At 41.1% G+C, this 18,336-nt stretch overlaps 1 protein-coding gene across 1 annotated transcript in view; it reads right to left on the reverse strand.

Moving 5' to 3' along the window:
• Window positions 1-4,989, reverse strand: part of EHHADH (enoyl-CoA hydratase and 3-hydroxyacyl CoA dehydrogenase) — a 58,035-nt gene extending 53,046 nt beyond the window's left edge. The window contains exon 1 of the mRNA XM_021069979.1: window positions 4,658-4,989. Within this exon, the coding sequence (XP_020925638.1) occupies window positions 4,658-4,731 (74 nt within the window). The 5' untranslated portion in view covers window positions 4,732-4,989. The remainder of the gene's footprint in view (window positions 1-4,657) is intronic.

Raw genomic sequence — 18,336 nt, forward strand, 5'->3', positions numbered from 1 at the left:
TGTCTCTTGTAAAATAAGCACTGGGCTGATTAAATACATAAACTCTAGGGAAAAAAAAGTGTTTTCCGGAGTTCCCGTCGTGGCACAGTGGTTAACAAATCCGACTTGGAACCATGAGGTTGCGGGTTCGATCCCTGCCCTTGCTCAGTGGGTTAACGATCTGGCGTTGCCATGAGCTGTGGTGTAGGTTGCAGACGCGGCTTGGATCCCGCGTTGCTGTGGCTCTGGCATAGGCTGGCAGCTACAGCTCCGATTAGACCCCTAGCCTGGGAACCTCCATATGCCGCTGGAGCGGCCCAAGAAATGGCACAAAAAAAAAAAAAAAGTGTTTTCCTGCATTCTGCTGTAACTCTGACCACTTAGAATCAGGATAATCAATTTGAAAATATTATATACATCTTCTATGTACAGTAAAAGGAGTTTACAACATCCTAGGGAGAAAAAAATAGTACATAATATCATACTAAGATGAGTGCTATAACAAAGGTACAAAGAAATGATGTGGAAGTTCTGAGGGGAAAGAAATTGCTTTCAATTTGTCATATTGGCAAAATATAACAAAACTGAAATAGTCTAAAAGAAACAATCTAAGAGATATGGCAGGGGCTGCAAGTTACCCCCAAATAGCCCTCTGATCTTTTTCCAAGTATCAAACATGTGATTTTTAGCTGAATACATGGCTGCCCAAATTAAAGAATAAATTTTCCAGCAGTAAGATCAGTCTAAGGTGGGTTAAGGATTCAGCGTTGCCATGAGCTGTGGGGTAGGTTGCAGACACAGTTCAGATTCCGTGTTGCCGTGGCTGTGGCATAGGCTGGCGGCTGTAGCTCTGATTCAACCCCTAGCCTGACAACTTCCATATGCAGTGGGTGTGGCTCTAAAAAGACCAAAAAAAAAAAAAAAATCAGCCTAAGGCATTAAGTTCTGGCCAGTGGGATAGAAATAAATTTCATATATGTAGCTTTTGGAAATAGTCCTTAAAGGATTGGGTATGCTTTTCTTTCTTTCTTTCTTTCTCTCTCTCTCTCTTTCTTTTTTTTCCCTTCCTCCCAATTCCTGGCAGGAATGCAGGTATAATAGCTAGATTGGGAGCAGCCATTAAGGATAAAGAGGCAGAAGCTATTTATTGAGGACGGCAGAGCAAAAGCTATGTAGACTTGGGGTCCCTGACGACCATGGGGCAGCCATACCTTTCCAGGACACTGCTGTTGAGAGAAATCTACTTTTTCCTGTTTTATCCACTATTATTTTGAGTTTTCTGTCACTAGCAGCCAAATATAATCCCAATTAATTTAGGAGGTAAAGGTAAGATCTGAGAAAAGAAAGGGCATGTAGCAGATGCTGCCAAGGTTCAGTAGATGAGGGAGTCATCCACAGAGGAGATGGTTAAAGCCAAGATTGAACGAGTCTGCCAAAGAAAAAGAAAGAGTGCTGAACACAGATCCTCTAGATATACCCTTGTTTAAGAAGGAGAAGAAGCTTAGCAGAGTGATTTAGCACCAAGAGAGCCCCAAATCACAGAGACCAAGAGAGGAGAATTTGCCAAGAAGCAGAGACTCAATAAGGCCAAAAGGAGGTGAACTAGGAAGAATGGTGAGGAATTGCTTAAAGGAAAAGTGATAGAACCAGAGTCCAATGTGTTTTGCCTTAGAATTCTGAATATTGCAGGGGGAAATGTTCTTCAGTATAGAGGGTGAAAAAAATCTTAAAACAAAAAACCTTCATATAAGCCAGATAGTTCACACCAGCAAACTATGAATTAAAATCTCAGGGAATAAAGGAGATACTTGTATGTAGTAATTCCCTCTCACCTAGTTACTTTTCATCAACTGACCCAGATAAAATCAATCAAAACCTCTTATCTTCACTTGGTTAATTAGAAGCCAAATCCTCTAAGGGAAAACTGATTCTTAACTATCCTGAACACTGAGAAGTCCAAAAGGCACATTAGTTCCTCCTGGGTAAAGTATGGCTGCAAAATCAGCCAAAATGAGCTCAGTCTGTGCTGCTGAAGAGAGGACGCTGGCTTTTTCCATTTCAACAAATACCTACTCTTTTATTTCTTACGCTTTTGCTAATTTTGCAAAGCTAAAATGCAGGAAGAAAAGAATAATGAATATGGTTGTAATAGGAGAAAATCTTGATACAGCTGAAAGGAATGACTCCTGAGCAACGAGGCCTGTTTATAGGGGCTTATATCGGCCTTTTGACTACTAGAAATAATGATGGCTAACATCTGTTAAGTGCCCGTTTATAATCTCTAACACATTTAAACCTCACAACAACTTTATGAGGTACATATTAATATTTCTCCTGAAAAGGAGGAGGAGGCAGGTTAATACCAGAAACATTTAAAATAGTTATGGAAAAATATTCCTAGTTATAGGTTGTAGATATAGAACATTTTTCCCCAAGTTGTTGTTTTTGTTTTTTTTATGGCTGCACCCTTGGCATATGGAAGTTCCTAGGCCAGCAATTGAATCCCAGCCACAGATGCAAACTATGCTGCAGCTGTGGCAATGCTGGATCTTTTAACCTACTTTAAACCAGGCCAGAGATTGAACCCGTGCCTTAGCAGTGACCTAAGCAGCCGCAGTCAGGTTCTTAACCCACTGTACCACAACGAAAACGCCTCCCCAAGTTTGGGTTTTTTTTTTAACTTTTATTAAAGTATAGTTGATTTACAATGTTGTGCCAATTTCACAATTTCCCATTATGTGCAGAGATTAAGGCAAAGAGTACTAATATTTAGTAATTCTAATTAGAACACAGACAAGTCCAAAATTGATACATAATCATATTTAATGTATGTTTTTTTTCCATCAAAACCAAAATAACAAATATTTGGCTTTTTTCTGACAGTGGCAAGTAAGTGGACATTTCATCCTTGTGTGATTTTATTTTTTAATTTTTTGTATTATTAGACACAAAAAATTGTACTAAAATAAGAATTATAGGGAGTTCCCATTGTTCCTCAGTGGCAAGGAAACTGACTAGTTTCCGTGAGGATGCAGATTTGATTCCTGGCCCCACTCAGTTGGTTAAGGATTTGGTGTTGCCATGAGCTGTGGTGTAGGTCTCAGATGCAGCTGGGATCTGGCAATCCTGAGGCTGTGGCTGTGGCCAGCAGATGCAGCTCTGATTCGACCCCTAGCTTGAGTACTTCCATATGCCGTGGGTGTGGTCAACCCTCCCCCCAAAAATGAATTATAATATTAATGCTAATGATTGAATCAAATCTGATAACAGTAGGATAAAATTTCAGTGAAGGAGTTCCCTGGTTAAGGATCACTAGGTTAAATATCTAGTGCTGTCACTGACGTGGCTCAGGTTCAATCCCTGGCCCAGGAACTCTGCATGCTGTGGGTGCAGCCAAAACAAAATTTGAAATTTGAAAAAAAAATTCAGTTAAAATTAGGTCTTCTCATTTTAGTGTCTTTTTGCTCCAGCAGCATATGATAAGAATTTTGACCAAAGGTCTTTCTCTTTGTGCTTTGTGTATTATTTGTAAATTATAATTTCTGCTAATCTTTCTCCCTGTGGATGAGGGGTTCTTTCCTAGGCTGATGTATCACTACACCTTTTGCAGAAATATGAAAACCAAACCTATATAACACCATTCATTTTCAAAAGAACATCATTAACCTCATTTTTTTTTTTTTTTTTTTTTTTTTTTGGTCTTTTTGTCTTTTTAGGGCAGCACCCGAGGCATATGGAGATTCCCAGGCTAGGGGTCTAATCGGAGCTGTAGCTGCCAGCCTTTGCCACAGCCACAGCAACGCAGGATCCGAGCCACATCTGCAACCTACACCACAGCTCACAGCAACACTGGATCCTTAACCCACTGAGCAAGGCCAGGGATCGAACCTGTAACCTCATGGTTCCTAGTTGGATTCCTTAACCACGGAAGCCACAACGGGAACTCCTAATCTCACTTTTTAAAGTGACTCTTTCACAAGTTTAAAAGGAAGGTACTCCACGATAAAATAACAGAAATGGCACAGTAGTTTTTCAGAAAATGCTATTTAATAGGCGCATTCTAGCATGGGCTTATTCTGACATGGATCTTCCACGGAAGCACTAAGACCCTGAGGTTTAGAACAAATCAAGAGATACCCCTTTGCATTTTTGGGCCAGGACACAATTCTCTTTTACTCACTGTGTGGCCTTAATGGGGGCCTTTATTTTTAACAATGTGAAGCCCCTCTATTGCTGGAATCCTAAAGCTTTTTGTCACACATTGTTAAGGTTGGCCTGGACTCTGAGATTGGGAAGAGGGACCAGAGTCCAGCCAACACTGTATCAAGACCTTTGGAATAGAAAGTTCGCCTGAGAAGTCAAAGTTGCAAGCAAGCAGAAGAGTTTAGCACGAAGCTGGCACGGACAGAGCCGGTTTGGGCCCAGCTCCTCCCGTTCGCAGCCATCTGTCTGCCCTCAGCCTCGGTTTCCTTACCAGGGAAACAGGAATGAGAGTTCTCTGAAAAGAGGAACCAAGTTAACCTACGTAAAAGGCGCTGGCATAGGCTGTGTGGTTCAATCTGTGTTAGCGTCTTCCTCCGTTTAAACCAGCAGGGGAGAGTCAAAGCCTCCCCCGCCCGCACACGGCTCAGAACCTGCTTGCTGCTCCCCTGAGGCTGAAGTCGACCAAGCCGGTTACCTGAGAGCGTTGACCGGCGGGTTTCGTAGGCGAAGCAGCGCCAGGGCGTTCTGCAGCCGCGTAAACTCAGCCATTTCTCCTCTCTCGCCGAGATCGCCTCAGCTTTTCCTGGGCCTTGGCCGGGTCAACCCGGCGAGGAGGGGCGCCCGCTGGGCCAATGTGAGCCCGCCCCGCCTCCCGCCGGGGCACAAATGCCCATCCTCCACCTCAACCCTTCTCCTTCCCGGACCACAGTTTAGGACTCTGCAGACCCTGGTCGTCTCTTCCCCTTTATCGGCCTCTGTCCTGCTCCCATCACCAAGTAGATCACAGAGGACGATGGAAAATGGGCCAGGGTGGAGGGGGGTGGATTTCCGGCAAGCCGAAGTTTGCAAACCCAGGGCGGGGATGGGTTGGCTTCTCTGGACAAGTTCTGGGTTCACTAAGTGTTTTACAGGGGAAAATCAGAGTCAGGACCCCTGAGTGTTAAGTCTTAAGACGTCAATCGAGATTTATTGATATAGGATTTATTTATATAAAGAATCGAGATTTATTTATATAGGAAAAGGGATAGTTTCTATTTTTAGCACAGATTTGTTCTTGGGCTAAATCAGTATTCAAGGCTTAGGGGGAGGCAGTCTCCTGAGGAATGTGGGTAATGGTTTTGGGTAGGGGGGGTAGAGGGAAGGTGTAAAGGAACATCCCATGCCAAAAACTGTTTAACTGGTCTCTAAAGCAGCTCATTGTTGGGGGTGGGATCAGCCTTCTAGATTTGTAAACCTGATTAGAGTTTTGGTGGGCCTTGGAAGTCACGTCTGATTCCCCACCTAAGACTAATGTGGTGGAGCAGTCCTCTTCATGGTTTTCATCTTCATGGTCCTTCTTAATAGGGAAAGATATCTGAGATTCTGACAATTATGTAATATGATACACACCTGGAACACACAATACACAAATCATGACTTTCACCTAAATGGGTATGGTACTAATATCAACCAAACATTTACAGAACCATCATACAGCAGTCTAGTGAAACCTACAACTTTCTTGTCTGCCCATTCTTTCCATTTTTTCCTTCTGCTAAGAACTGTGATTTCTAATACTTCAACTATGAACTGAGTACCTATCATGTGCTAGGCAATAGGCAGAAGACTAAAAATTAATAAGGCCCAGCCCTTTCCCTCTAAAAGTTCAGACCAGGACAAGATATTTCAGGATGCACCTGGCTCTGTTGGTCTCTGTAGTCCATCAAGTGTCAGAAGGTAGTCTGAAAGTTTCAGAGGGTAAAAACAATGGGGTGATTTTGTTCACTGATGTTTCACCAATTTTAGCAATGATTGAGGATTATTTTCATGGGTATTCTTTTGCCTACTGAAAATAAAATCAGGTTCTTAAAAAATAAAATAAAATAAATGCCCACACCCAGAAAAAAGAAATCAAGTTCTTGCTCCCAGGAAAGTACTCATGGCCTGGAAGTCCTGGAAACAAGTAGCAGTCAGAACCGATCCAATACCTCAAGAACAACTTATTAAGGTCAGCTCCTCACTTCTGATAGGCAGCCAATCACAAACAGCCCAGGGTGCATGCCTCTGAGTACCAACATTCAACCGCAACCAGTTCTTAAAGGGGCATCAATCTCTACTGCCTCTAAAATTCACCAATCCCTGAACTATACCTTGTCCAAAAAACTCCATGTAAGATCCATAGTCTGCTCTGCTTGGAGAGACTGTGTTGGACCAGCAAAGCTTCTCCTTACTGTAGGAAGCAATAAATTCAAGCATTGTCTTCTTATTTCAGATACTGGTCTCTAGGGGGGGCAATCCTGCCGTGGCATGCTAACAACTTTGAACTTTTCCACAAAGGCCATGCAAGCAAGGTGTAATTAACAGTTCTGCAATTCTTCCTGGAGCAAGTGGAGATCAGCATGGTGTGGAGCCATTGTGAGGCAGTTTCTCATCTATATCTTGGAGTCAGCCACAGGTCATTTCTCACCTATATCCTTAGTTTCGGTTGAACACAGAACTGTCTGCCTTGCACCACCCTCCTTCACCTGCAAACTTCTGTGTAAATCTATAGAATTGCTTGGCAGGAGTTTAAGAGTTGGCTCCTCAACAGAGCAGGCACTATGGTGAGTAAGCAAGGCACTTAGTGGGAAAAACTGAAGAGGGCACTCACTCTCAGGTCCATGCAACTGCTGAACCTTGTCCTGCTCCTTAACAACACAGTGACCCCCACAGTTCCTGTGGTCTGTCATCCAGCTCCTCCTGTTTGGTGTCATACTGTGGGATCAGGGACATAGGAAGCTTATACCATGCTGATTTTTCTTCTGCAGTCTCTGTAAATAATAAACTCTCGATAATGGTGGGTGGGGTGCCAGGTTCAGGCACAGACCTTGGGCAGCTGGGTCAGCAGATTTAGGAAGAGGCAATTAAGCAGATTTAGGCCGCTCTTTGCCACCTCAGAGCTGTTGCCTTGGCCAGTCACACAGCATCCAGCAGCTGCTTCAGGCCGAGGAGTGGCCCACTGAGGTGTCTGAGGTCCGCAAGCAAAAGAACTAGAGGTTGAAGCAAGCCAAAGAAGCAGCCCATGCTAAAACTGAACACGACTTCGAGGCAAAGGAAGCTGTGGCATTATAAATAATAATAATGATGATAATAATCTATTTGGACTCCTTACAGGCCAAATCTATGGAAGTGTGGCAAGCCAGTTTTAGCAGATGCCATCGTGCTGCTGCTTACAGATCGCTTGACCCCTTGACAGTCTCTTGGTCATGGTAATGAACTGTTATATTCTGAAGTTGTCTTCTCATTTAATTTGTCTCAACAAGTACTACTTAACAGGATGCCATTCCTCTTGACTAATGGACTTCCACATCCTTTGTATGTGTTACAGCTTTCTCTTGTTAAATACGTCATATTCATTTTTCTCATGGTGTTGCAATTCACAAATCAGTTGATCAGAAGTACATCCAATGTCTTGTAATAACCGATAATGGAAACGAATCAGAAAAAGTAGGTATATATATATAAATATAAATATAAATATAATGAATCACTTTGCTGTACACCCAAAACTAACACAATATTGTAAACCAACTGTACTTCAGTTTAAAAAAGTTCACTAGAGCTTAAAAGAAAAATATAAGAATGTAAATATAAAACTTTTGCATACTAGAACACACAAATACATACTCATAGTAAAAACGGAGCTAGCTATCTAAACTAGGTTTCTCCTGAATTGGTGATCTTTTAACTCTGGAAGCCAGGTGTTGTGTTGTGTTGTGAAACTTCACTTGATAGTGGCATGAAACAGAACTGTTTTAGTAAACCAATCAGGATTTCCTGGAACAAATGCACAATGTTGCTTTCCAGCCAGAATGATAAACCTCTCATGGGTTCTCTTCAATGTCCTTTCCCCTTTCACTGTGGGGTACAAGTGGACACAGTGCTCCAGGGGAGGACAGAGCCATAGATAGAAGACGGACTTCCCAAATGATTTGGTCAAGAGCTGCCTTGCTGAATGAAGCCAACATGGGTAAAGAAGACATTTGGGTCTGTTTGTCAAAGAATTTTAACCAGTCCGAACTAATAGAGTGAAGAAATTGGCAGGGAGTACACTCTTCCAAAGTGAAGTTAGCTGACAGTTGAGGAGAAAAGCTGCTCACAGAAGTGTTTGAAATGAGAGAAGGGACACAAATAATTTCTTTATTATACCAATGCTACCAGTCATAACAATTTTTGTACTTTCAAGTGGCTTGCTCAAGTGTTGGGCCTTGGAGATAACACACACACACACATTCAGTATCCTTTTTTTATTTTTAGGGCTTCACCTCTGGCATATGGAGGTTCCCAGGCTAGGGGTCAAATCGGAGCTGCAGCTGCTGGCCTACACCATAGCCACAGCAACTTGGGATCTGAGCCGCATCTTCGGCCTACACCATAGCTCACGGCAACACCAGATCCTTAACCCACTCAGTGGGGCCAAGGATGGAACATGTGCCCTCATGGATACTAGTTGGGTTGTTACTGCTGAGCCACAACAGGAACTCCACACTAAGTATCTTAATGATGAAGATAAGCTATGAGGATTCCTAAAGAACCAGCTGTGGCAAAAGTGACTCAGTCACATGTTAATTCATCTTCATGACTTGAAATGTCAGAGCTCAATGATGTGTTATTAGGCATATCTAAAGGTCACACTTGTATGCTGCAACCAAATCTGAGTCAAATGCATCCAAAAATTGACTTCAGAATTCATTTACCGCTATTGCCCATGTTTCAACCTTTCAGCTTTCCAGTGAGTTCTGCTTATCACTTTAGGTTTGCAAAAAGGTTTTCATTAAATGTCATCTCTGTCAATGTCTCAAATGAAAATCATACACAAAATGTCTCTTCTCAACAGTATAATCACATTTTGTGATATCCCTGGCATTCAATTTCATCTCATGTTGAAAGGGCAATTAGGCTATAGTTCACCTTTATACTTTCCCAGATCTTTCTCCCAATGTCCCACCATATTATTTCACAGAAAGACTATTTTATTTGCTAATAATAATTCCTTTTATATTTTCTGACAAATGGTGCCTTTAGAAAGAGGCCACATATACATAAATTTGGGAGATGCTTTAGCTTATTTAATCTAATATTCTTTCAAATATAGGAATCTTTCAACAACATTCCTAGCACAAGATTTACCCACCTCTCTTTAAATGCTCCCAATGATGGGGAGCTCAGTACTCTGCATGGTAGACATTTCTGCTTGCTAAAAGTTTGCCCTATTCCTTATGACTTTCCACTCCCTGATTCCACTTTGGTTCTTAGGAGAAATTACTCCAATTCTACTTTTGTTATATAATGTCTCCTTTCAACAGAATAGTCTTTCATCCAATATTTAAAGATCTAACAAGTCTCTCCTAAGCCTGTCTTTTTAGTCTCTTCCTCAGGTACCATCACTTCTCATATGAAAAGCTAACTCTAGTTCCTCAATATGTGGTTTGTTCTTTTTAAAATAATTCAATAAATTTTATTATATTTATAGTTGTACAACCATCATCACAACCTAATTTTATTTTATTTTTTATTTGTCTTTTTGCCTTTTCTAGGGCTGCTCTCGTGGCATATGGAGGTTCCCAGGCTAGGGGTCTAATCAGAGCTGTAGCCGCTGGCCTACACCACAGCAACAGCAACACAGGATCCGAGCCGCGTCTGCAAACTACACCACAGCTCATGGCAATGCTGGATCCTTAACCCACTGAGCAAGGCCAGGGATCGAACCCGCAGCCTCGTGGTTCCTAGTCAGATTCGTTAGCCACTGAGCCACAATGGGAACTCCACAACCTAACTTTAGAACATTTCCATTCCAAACCCCTAGTACAGTCCTCTCCCCTCTACCTTTCCAATTTGGTAACCATAAGCTTTTCAAAGTCTATAAGTCTGTTTTCCGTTCTGCAAATAAATTCATTTGTATTTTTTTTTTTTTTAGGGTCACACCCCCAGCATATGGAATATCCCAGGCTAGGGGTTGAATTGGAGCTGTAGCTGCCAGCCTACACTACCAGCCACAGCAACATAGACAACCTACACCACAGCGCATGGCAATGCTGGATCCTTAACCCACTGAGCAAGGCCAGGGATGGGACCCACATCCTCATGGATACTAGTCGGGTTTGTTACAGCTTAGCCACCATGGGAACTCCCCCGGTATCTTTTTTTTAGCTTCCACTTATAAGCGATCTCATATGTTTGTCTCTCACTAACTTCACTTAGTATGATAATTTCTAAGTCCATCCATGTTGCTGCAAATGCCATTATTTCATTCTTTTTGTGGCTGAGTATTATTTCCTTGTGTATATGTACCATATCTTCTTTATTCACTCCTCTGTCGATGGACATTTAGGTTGCTTCCACATCCTGGCTATTGTATATAGCGCTTCAATGAGCACTGGGGTAGGTGTATCTTTTTGAGTCTTCTCCAGATAGATGACTACATCATATGGTAGTTCTAATTTTAGTTTCTTGAGGAACCTCCATACTGTTTTCCATAGTGGTTGCACCAATTTACATTCCCATGAACAGTGTAATAGAGTTCCCTTTTCTCCGCATCCCCTCCAGCATTTATTGTTTGTATGCTTTTTGAGGATGGCCATTCTGGCTAGTGTAAGGTGGTACCTTATAGTAGTTTTGATTTGCATTTCTCTAATAATTAATGATGTTTCTCAATGGCTTCAATTCTCTGTATTCTGCACCTGTCATGATATTCATGATTCTTTAACTCATGTTAGCTCTTTTTTTTTTTTAAATCCATAAAGATTTCTTTTCCTTTTAAATTTCAAGTGATGTGCTCTTTTCTTTAAAGGATAATTTTGTATTGAGAGAGACTTTGCATACCCTACAATTCACTCTTTTAAAATGGACAATTTGGTGATTATTAGTATAATCACAAGATTGTACACCATCATCACTCTCTAATTCCAGAACATTTTAACATCCACAAAAGAAACCCTGTACCCATTAAGCAGTCACTTAACATTCCCCTTTCTCCTTATCCCCTAGCAAACACAGATCTTCTTTAATAAAGACATTAATCTGTCTCATTGGGTTTACAGATTTTGGACATTTCATATAAATGGACTCACAATATGTGTGGCCTTTTGTGTCTGTATTCTTTCAGTTAGCATAATGTTTTTAAGATTCATCCATGATGTGGCATATATAAGTATTTCATTCCTTTTTATAGCTGAATATCCAATTTTGTTTCTCCAAATGTTTGGGTTGTTTCCACTTTTTGGCTATTATGAATAACGCTGCTATGAACATTTCATGTACATATTTTATGTAAATTATGCTTTTAATTTTCTGGGGTATATACCTGGAAGTAGAATTGTTCAGTCACTTGGTAATTCTATGTTTAAGTTTTTGAGAAACTGCCAATGTTTGGCACCATTAGCACATGCTACAAACATCAGTGAGGTTTCCAATTTCTCCAAATCTTTGCCAGTACTTGTCCATTTTTTTTTATTATTATTAGGCTAGTTGTTCTTAAATATTAGTTTTTTTGTATCTTTCTTTGTAACCAAGCGGGGTCTTCTCCCTTTTCAAGTGAATACATTTTTAGAATCTGCCTGGCTTATGGCACTCAGTAACAATAGTCATATTATTAGACATAATTAGTATTATGTTCCTTTGAAATGAGTCAAGTTGAATTGTGTTTTTCTTCTAGAATCATATTTCCTCCTGCTTTGAATAGCAAACAGGATTCAAAGTAATATATTATGCACCATTAAGGTCAAAGTAAAACAGGTTTGCACAATTCATACCTCCATTAATATAATCATTGAAGGATTTTGCAACTATTATTTATTTCCAAATTTTCCCATCAAGATGCCTTGATTTTAAGCCTGGAGATTGTGCTAATGTGATTATAGCATTGAGAAATCACAAGGAAAAGAAAGAGCCCAGAAGACTAAGGATGGGGAGACATTTTTATTTTTGAATAGGCAAAAAGATGGTAAGAGATGTTGACTGGTGAGTTTTAAATCAATACCTTATAAATTTTTAGGATAATTAAGGAGATGGTTCATGAAAAGGAAATTGTGATCATCAAAGATACATTGTGCTGAAGTTCCCACTGTGGTGCAGTGGGTTAATGATCCAGCTTGTCTCTGTGCAGGTGGTGGTTTGATCCCTGGTGTGCTGTAGGTTAAGGATCTGGTGTTCCTACAGCTGTGGCATAGGTCGAAGCTCTGGCTCAGATTTGATCCCTGGCCTGGAAACTTCCAAATGCCACAGGGGCAGCCAAAGGAAAAAAAAAAAAGATACATTGTGTTCACCAAGAACAAGATATGCCAAATTAATTTGATCTCAGCTTTTGAGAGAATTAATACATTGGGAGGTCAGAGAATTGTACTGAGATTGCTAGAGAGATTTAACATGGTTAGATAATGGAATCCTTGTGAATATGATGTGGGTTATTTGATACCTATGTTTTATGAGTAATCATTTAGCCAATCATATTTTTATTGCACAGATATGTGTACTAGGTACTGTTAATATAAAGTGAGCAAAAATAGACATGGTACCTGCCCTCATATTGCTTGCTTCACAGTATTATGGGACGATATGATCTTAACTGAGGTACAAGAAGAAGCAAGCATTTTGAAAATGGACACATCTGGCACTCCCTCTGGGAGATTCTGATTCTGGGTAGACTCGGCAATTTAAAATAGTTTTCCAGATAATTTTAATGCACATCCTTGGTTAAGAAACTCATGAGGAAAGCTTTGGGGCTTCCCACTGTTCACCAAAGTGTTGTGGTTTTTGTTTGTTTTTGCTGCACCCACAGCATGTGAAGGTTCTTGGGCCAGGGATCAAACTCAAGCCACAGCAGTGATAACGGGATCCTTAACCTGCCACTGGCAACTCCACTGTGGTGTTCTTGACTTAATTCTGCCTTGAATTATATTCTTTTTCTTTCTTTCTTTCTTTCTTTCTTTTTTTTTTGTCTTTTGCCATTTCTTGGGCCGCTTCCCGCAGCATATGGGGGTTCCCAAGCTAGGGGTCAAATCGGAGGTGTAGCCGCTGGCCTACGTACGTCATAGCCACAGCAACTTGGGATCCAAGCCGCATCTGCAACCTACACCACAGCTCATGGCAATGCCGGATCCTTAACCCACTGAGCAAGGGCAGGGATCAAACCCACAACCTCATGGTTCCTAGTCAGATTCGTTAACCACTGAGCCACGACGGGAACTCCCTATATTCTTTTTCAAGATGAGCAACTAATAATATCGGAACAATTTCATGTATATATAGTATGTAATTGCTCACACATTATAATAGAATTAAATGAGTGAAACTGTCAAGGAATTTTCCTGCCTCTTTTCACTTTATTCACAGTTTGCTACAACTGAATTCTAGATGAGTTTGTGTCACTGAGACCTAAAATATAGAGTTGGTGCTGTTCACAAATATTCTAGTTTTCTCCCCTTCTTACCCATGGTAGGATTGCACTCCCCCATGCAGTGAAGTGAGGTCGAGTGATATGGCTGTGGCCAATAAAATGTGAGCAGAAGTGACAGAAGCATTAAGTCAACACCTGCTTTACCAGATTCTTTTTCCCTTCAGCTTGACTACTGGAAATGTTCAAAATAGTGGTTGCTCAATCAATTCCTGAGTGACTATAATAAACGGAGCCTTTTTTTTGCAAGCCCACAGTAATCTTGCAGCATGAGTAAGAAATTAATCAAGGTGTTTGCAGACATTTAGGCTTGGGGTTTATTTACTGCAGTATTATCCTGTTTATCCTAACTGATGCAGAATTCTAGGGTGAGTTTGTGACAGCATGACATTTAATCATGACTAATGTAAAGATCTATACTAACGTTAAAAAGATAAAAATTGTAGAGAGTAGACTGCCCAGTTCAGGAACTAACATATATTTTCCTCTTTTTCTAGCCTGAGAAACACCCTGGAATTACTAAACATGTGTCCATCCCCTCAGAGAGTGTGCATGCACAGTGTGTAGATGTGAACACAAATACTAAGGCCATTTTGCCACCTTGAGGGAAGCTGGCCCTAAGCTGAAGGAGATACTACAGAAGGCAGAGCAAAGAGGGAAAGAAACATGGGTCCTGGGTGATATCATTGAGTTGCTGGAGCAGCCAGCCCTGATGCCGTCATAACAGTCCACTTAGAGAAGTCAAATACATTTCCTACTGCTTAAGCAAGTTTCTGTTGCATTTTGTGGAAGACGCAAAGATGTGCTGCCCAGATTCCGCTTCAAAAAAGGACTTGCTGTGGAAGTCCTGGAGTGTGGTCAGCATGCAGCCCCCAGCTGTCAGTTTCTGCAGGGTCTGCCTCAGCTGCAGAGAGCCACCTCACTTGAGATTACACCCTTCCTGGGGCAGTCTACGTTCGTTAGGAAAGGATGGCCATTTCGTACTGACACAAGATGCTCTGATGGGCGATACCCAGGTGGGCTAAAATTCCTTGGACCTGATTAGTAGTTCAATATCTTTCTCTGACCAATCCTGCTTTTGTCCATTCCCAGTGAAAATCTTTCTCCCTATCTCCATATCAGTGCCTACCTCTGGAAAACCCAGCCTGTGACAATTTTTCTGTAACATCAGGCAAAAGCAACCTAACTGAAATTCAGCGGGGTAGTTTGAACTTGGTCTTGTCTACAGGAAGGGAAATGCTCTCACTGTCTACATTACTTTTAACTTTGCAATGTGGAACTTTTCGAGCATGTGTGCACACACACAAATAGAATATAATGAAACCCAATATACTCAACTTCAACAATATCAATTATGATCAATCTTTATCATCTGACCTCAAATATTATTTAAAAATAAGTCTGACATTATTTCCTCCATAAATACCACAGTGCTCTGATGTTTGTTTTGAGATGCAAAGCAATGTCTTTTTCTCCATTCTCCTCCCAATCCAACTCCTATCCTATTGTATCATCTTTCCTTCCTCTTCCCATTGCCACATTTTAAAAAGTGGAAGTATTTTAATAGGAGAAAAGGGCAGCAGTAGTGAGGGATAGAAGGGTGCAGAAGTAATCCCAGGCTCCATTCTTTCTTTCATTAGTTCAACAAATATTTTAGACCTGTCATCTCCCAAAGTCTTAGGATACTCAGTTTACCAGTATACATGGTTGTTCAGCTAGGTGGTATAATAATGTCTTTGGTCAGATAAACAAGAAAGAAAGAGAGAAAGGAAGGGAGAGTGAGAGAGGGGAGAGGGAGAGAAGCAAAGCAAAGCAAAGAAGCCATCTAGTGATCACAGTGGGAGATAGCATGAGTTTCTTCCACTAGACAGACTAAGACAAGGGTAACTCCAGGTAGGACATTCACAAGGAAATTAAGGCTAAGAGGTGAAGTGATTTGTTTAAGGTCATAGAGCTAGTTACTAGCAGGGCTAGGCATAGAATCCAAACAAACTGACTCTAAGACCGGTGTAAACTGTGATTGCCTGACTCTTAAAAATGAGGTTCAAATGATTTAAAATTTGATTAAAACACATTTGTACTGATTTTTATCAAGTTTTTTGTTGGTAGCAAAGGGGAAAAAGCACATTGGTTGAATAAAGGCACTAGGTGAACCTATGATAACAACATGCAATTATTTTTTCTTTAAAAGATTTGCCTCCCTTACCAGACAGGAAGGTCCTCAAAGGCAGGGAATTATTTTATTCATCTTTGTATCTCTCATGCCTGGTCTGGTGTCCCTCTCTTTTTTTTTTTTACAGTCACATAGAGATATAGCCTCTGGGAGGTCCAAGAGCAGAGCATTATGGCAGCTACTGTGTCAAGGACAGCTGCCGCTCCTGGAAACTTTGACGGGCCAGAGATTGAAAGGAGAAGAGAAATTTAAAAAAAAAGGGGGGGGGGAGGAAAAGAAGACAAAAGCTTAATAGTGTGCAGTAATTTTAGCCAATTGACATAATCCTCGTATCCAGGGACTACGAAGAACTGACTGCTAATGGGCATCTCGGGAGCCACCCATAGTGCTCGTCCAGACCAGCTGAGGGCCAAACTAAGCATATCCACTGGAGAGTTTGGGATCAGGGCACAACTGTAGAAATATTTCTCTGCTCAATTTCCTATCTCTTTTGTGCTGTGGCTGTAACTGAAGGATGCTGTTATCTTAAAACTTCATTTTATTATTGCAAAATACACTCAAAATTTCCCCTTCAGGTCTATAGGCTTAGTGTTTTCAAAGTGTATCTATTTTTCTTTCTTTTTTTCTTTTTCTTTTTACAGACACACTTGCAGCACATGAAAATTCCCAGGATAGGGGTAGAATCAGAGCTGCAGCTAACAGTCTACACCACAGCTACAGCAATGCTGGATCCGAGCCACATTCACGACATACGCCGAAGCTTGAGGCAATGTGGGATCCTTAATCCACTGAGTGAGGCCAGAGATTGATCCTGCATCCTCACAGATACTATGTTGGGGTTTTTTGTTTTTCGTCTTTTTTGTCTCTTTAGGGCTGTACCCACGGCATATGGAAGTTACCAGGCTAGGGGTCCAATCAGAGCTGTAGCTGCCGGCGTACCCACAGCCACAGCAACACAGGATCCGAGCCTTGTCTGCAACCTACACCACAGCTCAGGGCAACGCCGGATCCTTAACCCACTGAGTGAGGTCAGGGATAGAACCCTTGTCCTCGTGGATGGTAGTTGGGTTCGTTAACCACTGAGCCAGGAGGGGAATTCCTATGTTGGGTTCTTAATGATCTGAGTCACAATGGGAACTCCCTGCTGTCTTTCTTGAATGAATAAACAAATGAATAGAACTAGGAGGCTTAGTCTTCACAACTTACTGCCACTGTCTAATTTTGTGACTTTCAGCAAATTTAGTTCCTATAGTCCATAGATTCATTAAAAATATCATTGAACTTTTTAAGTGATGGCTTTTTTTTTTTTTTAATGGAAGCTTTAAATTTCCTCTACCCAATGATGTTATTCAATGGGTCTATGGGACTACCTATTATTTTGGAACAGACTCATAACCAACATTTCAATAATACCTATGCTAGCTTTGTCATAGTTCTAAAACAGTCTAAATATTTAAGAGAAATTCCTTCCAAAACAGAAGTCCAAATAAAGTTGTGTCATGTCATTGACAGTGTATTCAGAGTCTTTACGTTAACCTTTATGAACGGCTAGCATCAGTTACTTATCCCTTTCCAGACAGTTAAAACTGAAGGTAGAGCTCACAGGAGCTGATACTTAACCCCTCATTTCTGGGTAGACATAAAAAGTTTGCCAGGGGAGAGGGGGGCTACTGTGTTTCAAATGAACTGAGCAGTGTCCAGACCAGAACATTCAAATGATCACTAGACTCATGTGGCATCTGCTAGGTTCCATCTGGACTGAGCATTTCCTAGTCTTTTTCACTTAAATGTGGTCTTGCAAGTGAATCTGCTTTTATCTTATCAACACCTTGAGGAAGATTTGGGGAATGAAAGGTAGTGAGCATTTTTATTTATTTATTTTTTGTCTTTTTGCCATTTCTTGGGCCGCTCCCACGGCATATGGAGGTTCCCAGGCTAGGGGTCCAATCGGAGCTGCAGCTGCCGGCCTACGCCAGAGCCACAGCAACGCGGGATCCGAGCCGCGTCTGCGACCTACACCACAGCTCACAGCAACGCCAGATAGCTAACCCACTGAGCAAGGGCAGGGATCGAACCTGCAACCTCATGGTTCCTAGTCGGATTCGTCAACCACTGCGCCACGACGGGAACTCCATTTTTTAAATTTAAAAAAAAAATTTTTTTTGGGGTAGTGAGCATTTTTAGATTCCACTTCTGGTCTAGCCCTGACACTAATCATGAGACTTTTAGTCAGTTGCTTCTCTGGATCCAATTTTCCTTACTTGTAACATCAAGAGGTTGAGGAAGTAATTATCTCTAAAGTTCTTTTCAAAATTCAACATTCTGTCAATTTTTTGTTCTAAGGATAAATCCTCAGCTCAGCTGGTCCCATCTTCTTTTTCCTCTGAGATGACTTTATTCCTTCCATAGCAACTTATTAAGCATCTCCAAATTTTTGAGGGTTGGGCCTTAGTTTTATCCATCTTTCCAATACCTAACGCAATAACCAAACAGGTTTTTTCAAGTAGCATTGAAAATTGCTTCCTATATAAAATTCCATCTTTGTTTGGAGACGCTCACAGTTCAGAAAAGT

This window comes from Sus scrofa, chromosome 13, assembly GCF_000003025.6.
Source record: "Sus scrofa isolate TJ Tabasco breed Duroc chromosome 13, Sscrofa11.1, whole genome shotgun sequence".
Lineage (NCBI taxonomy): Eukaryota > Metazoa > Chordata > Mammalia > Artiodactyla > Suidae > Sus > Sus scrofa.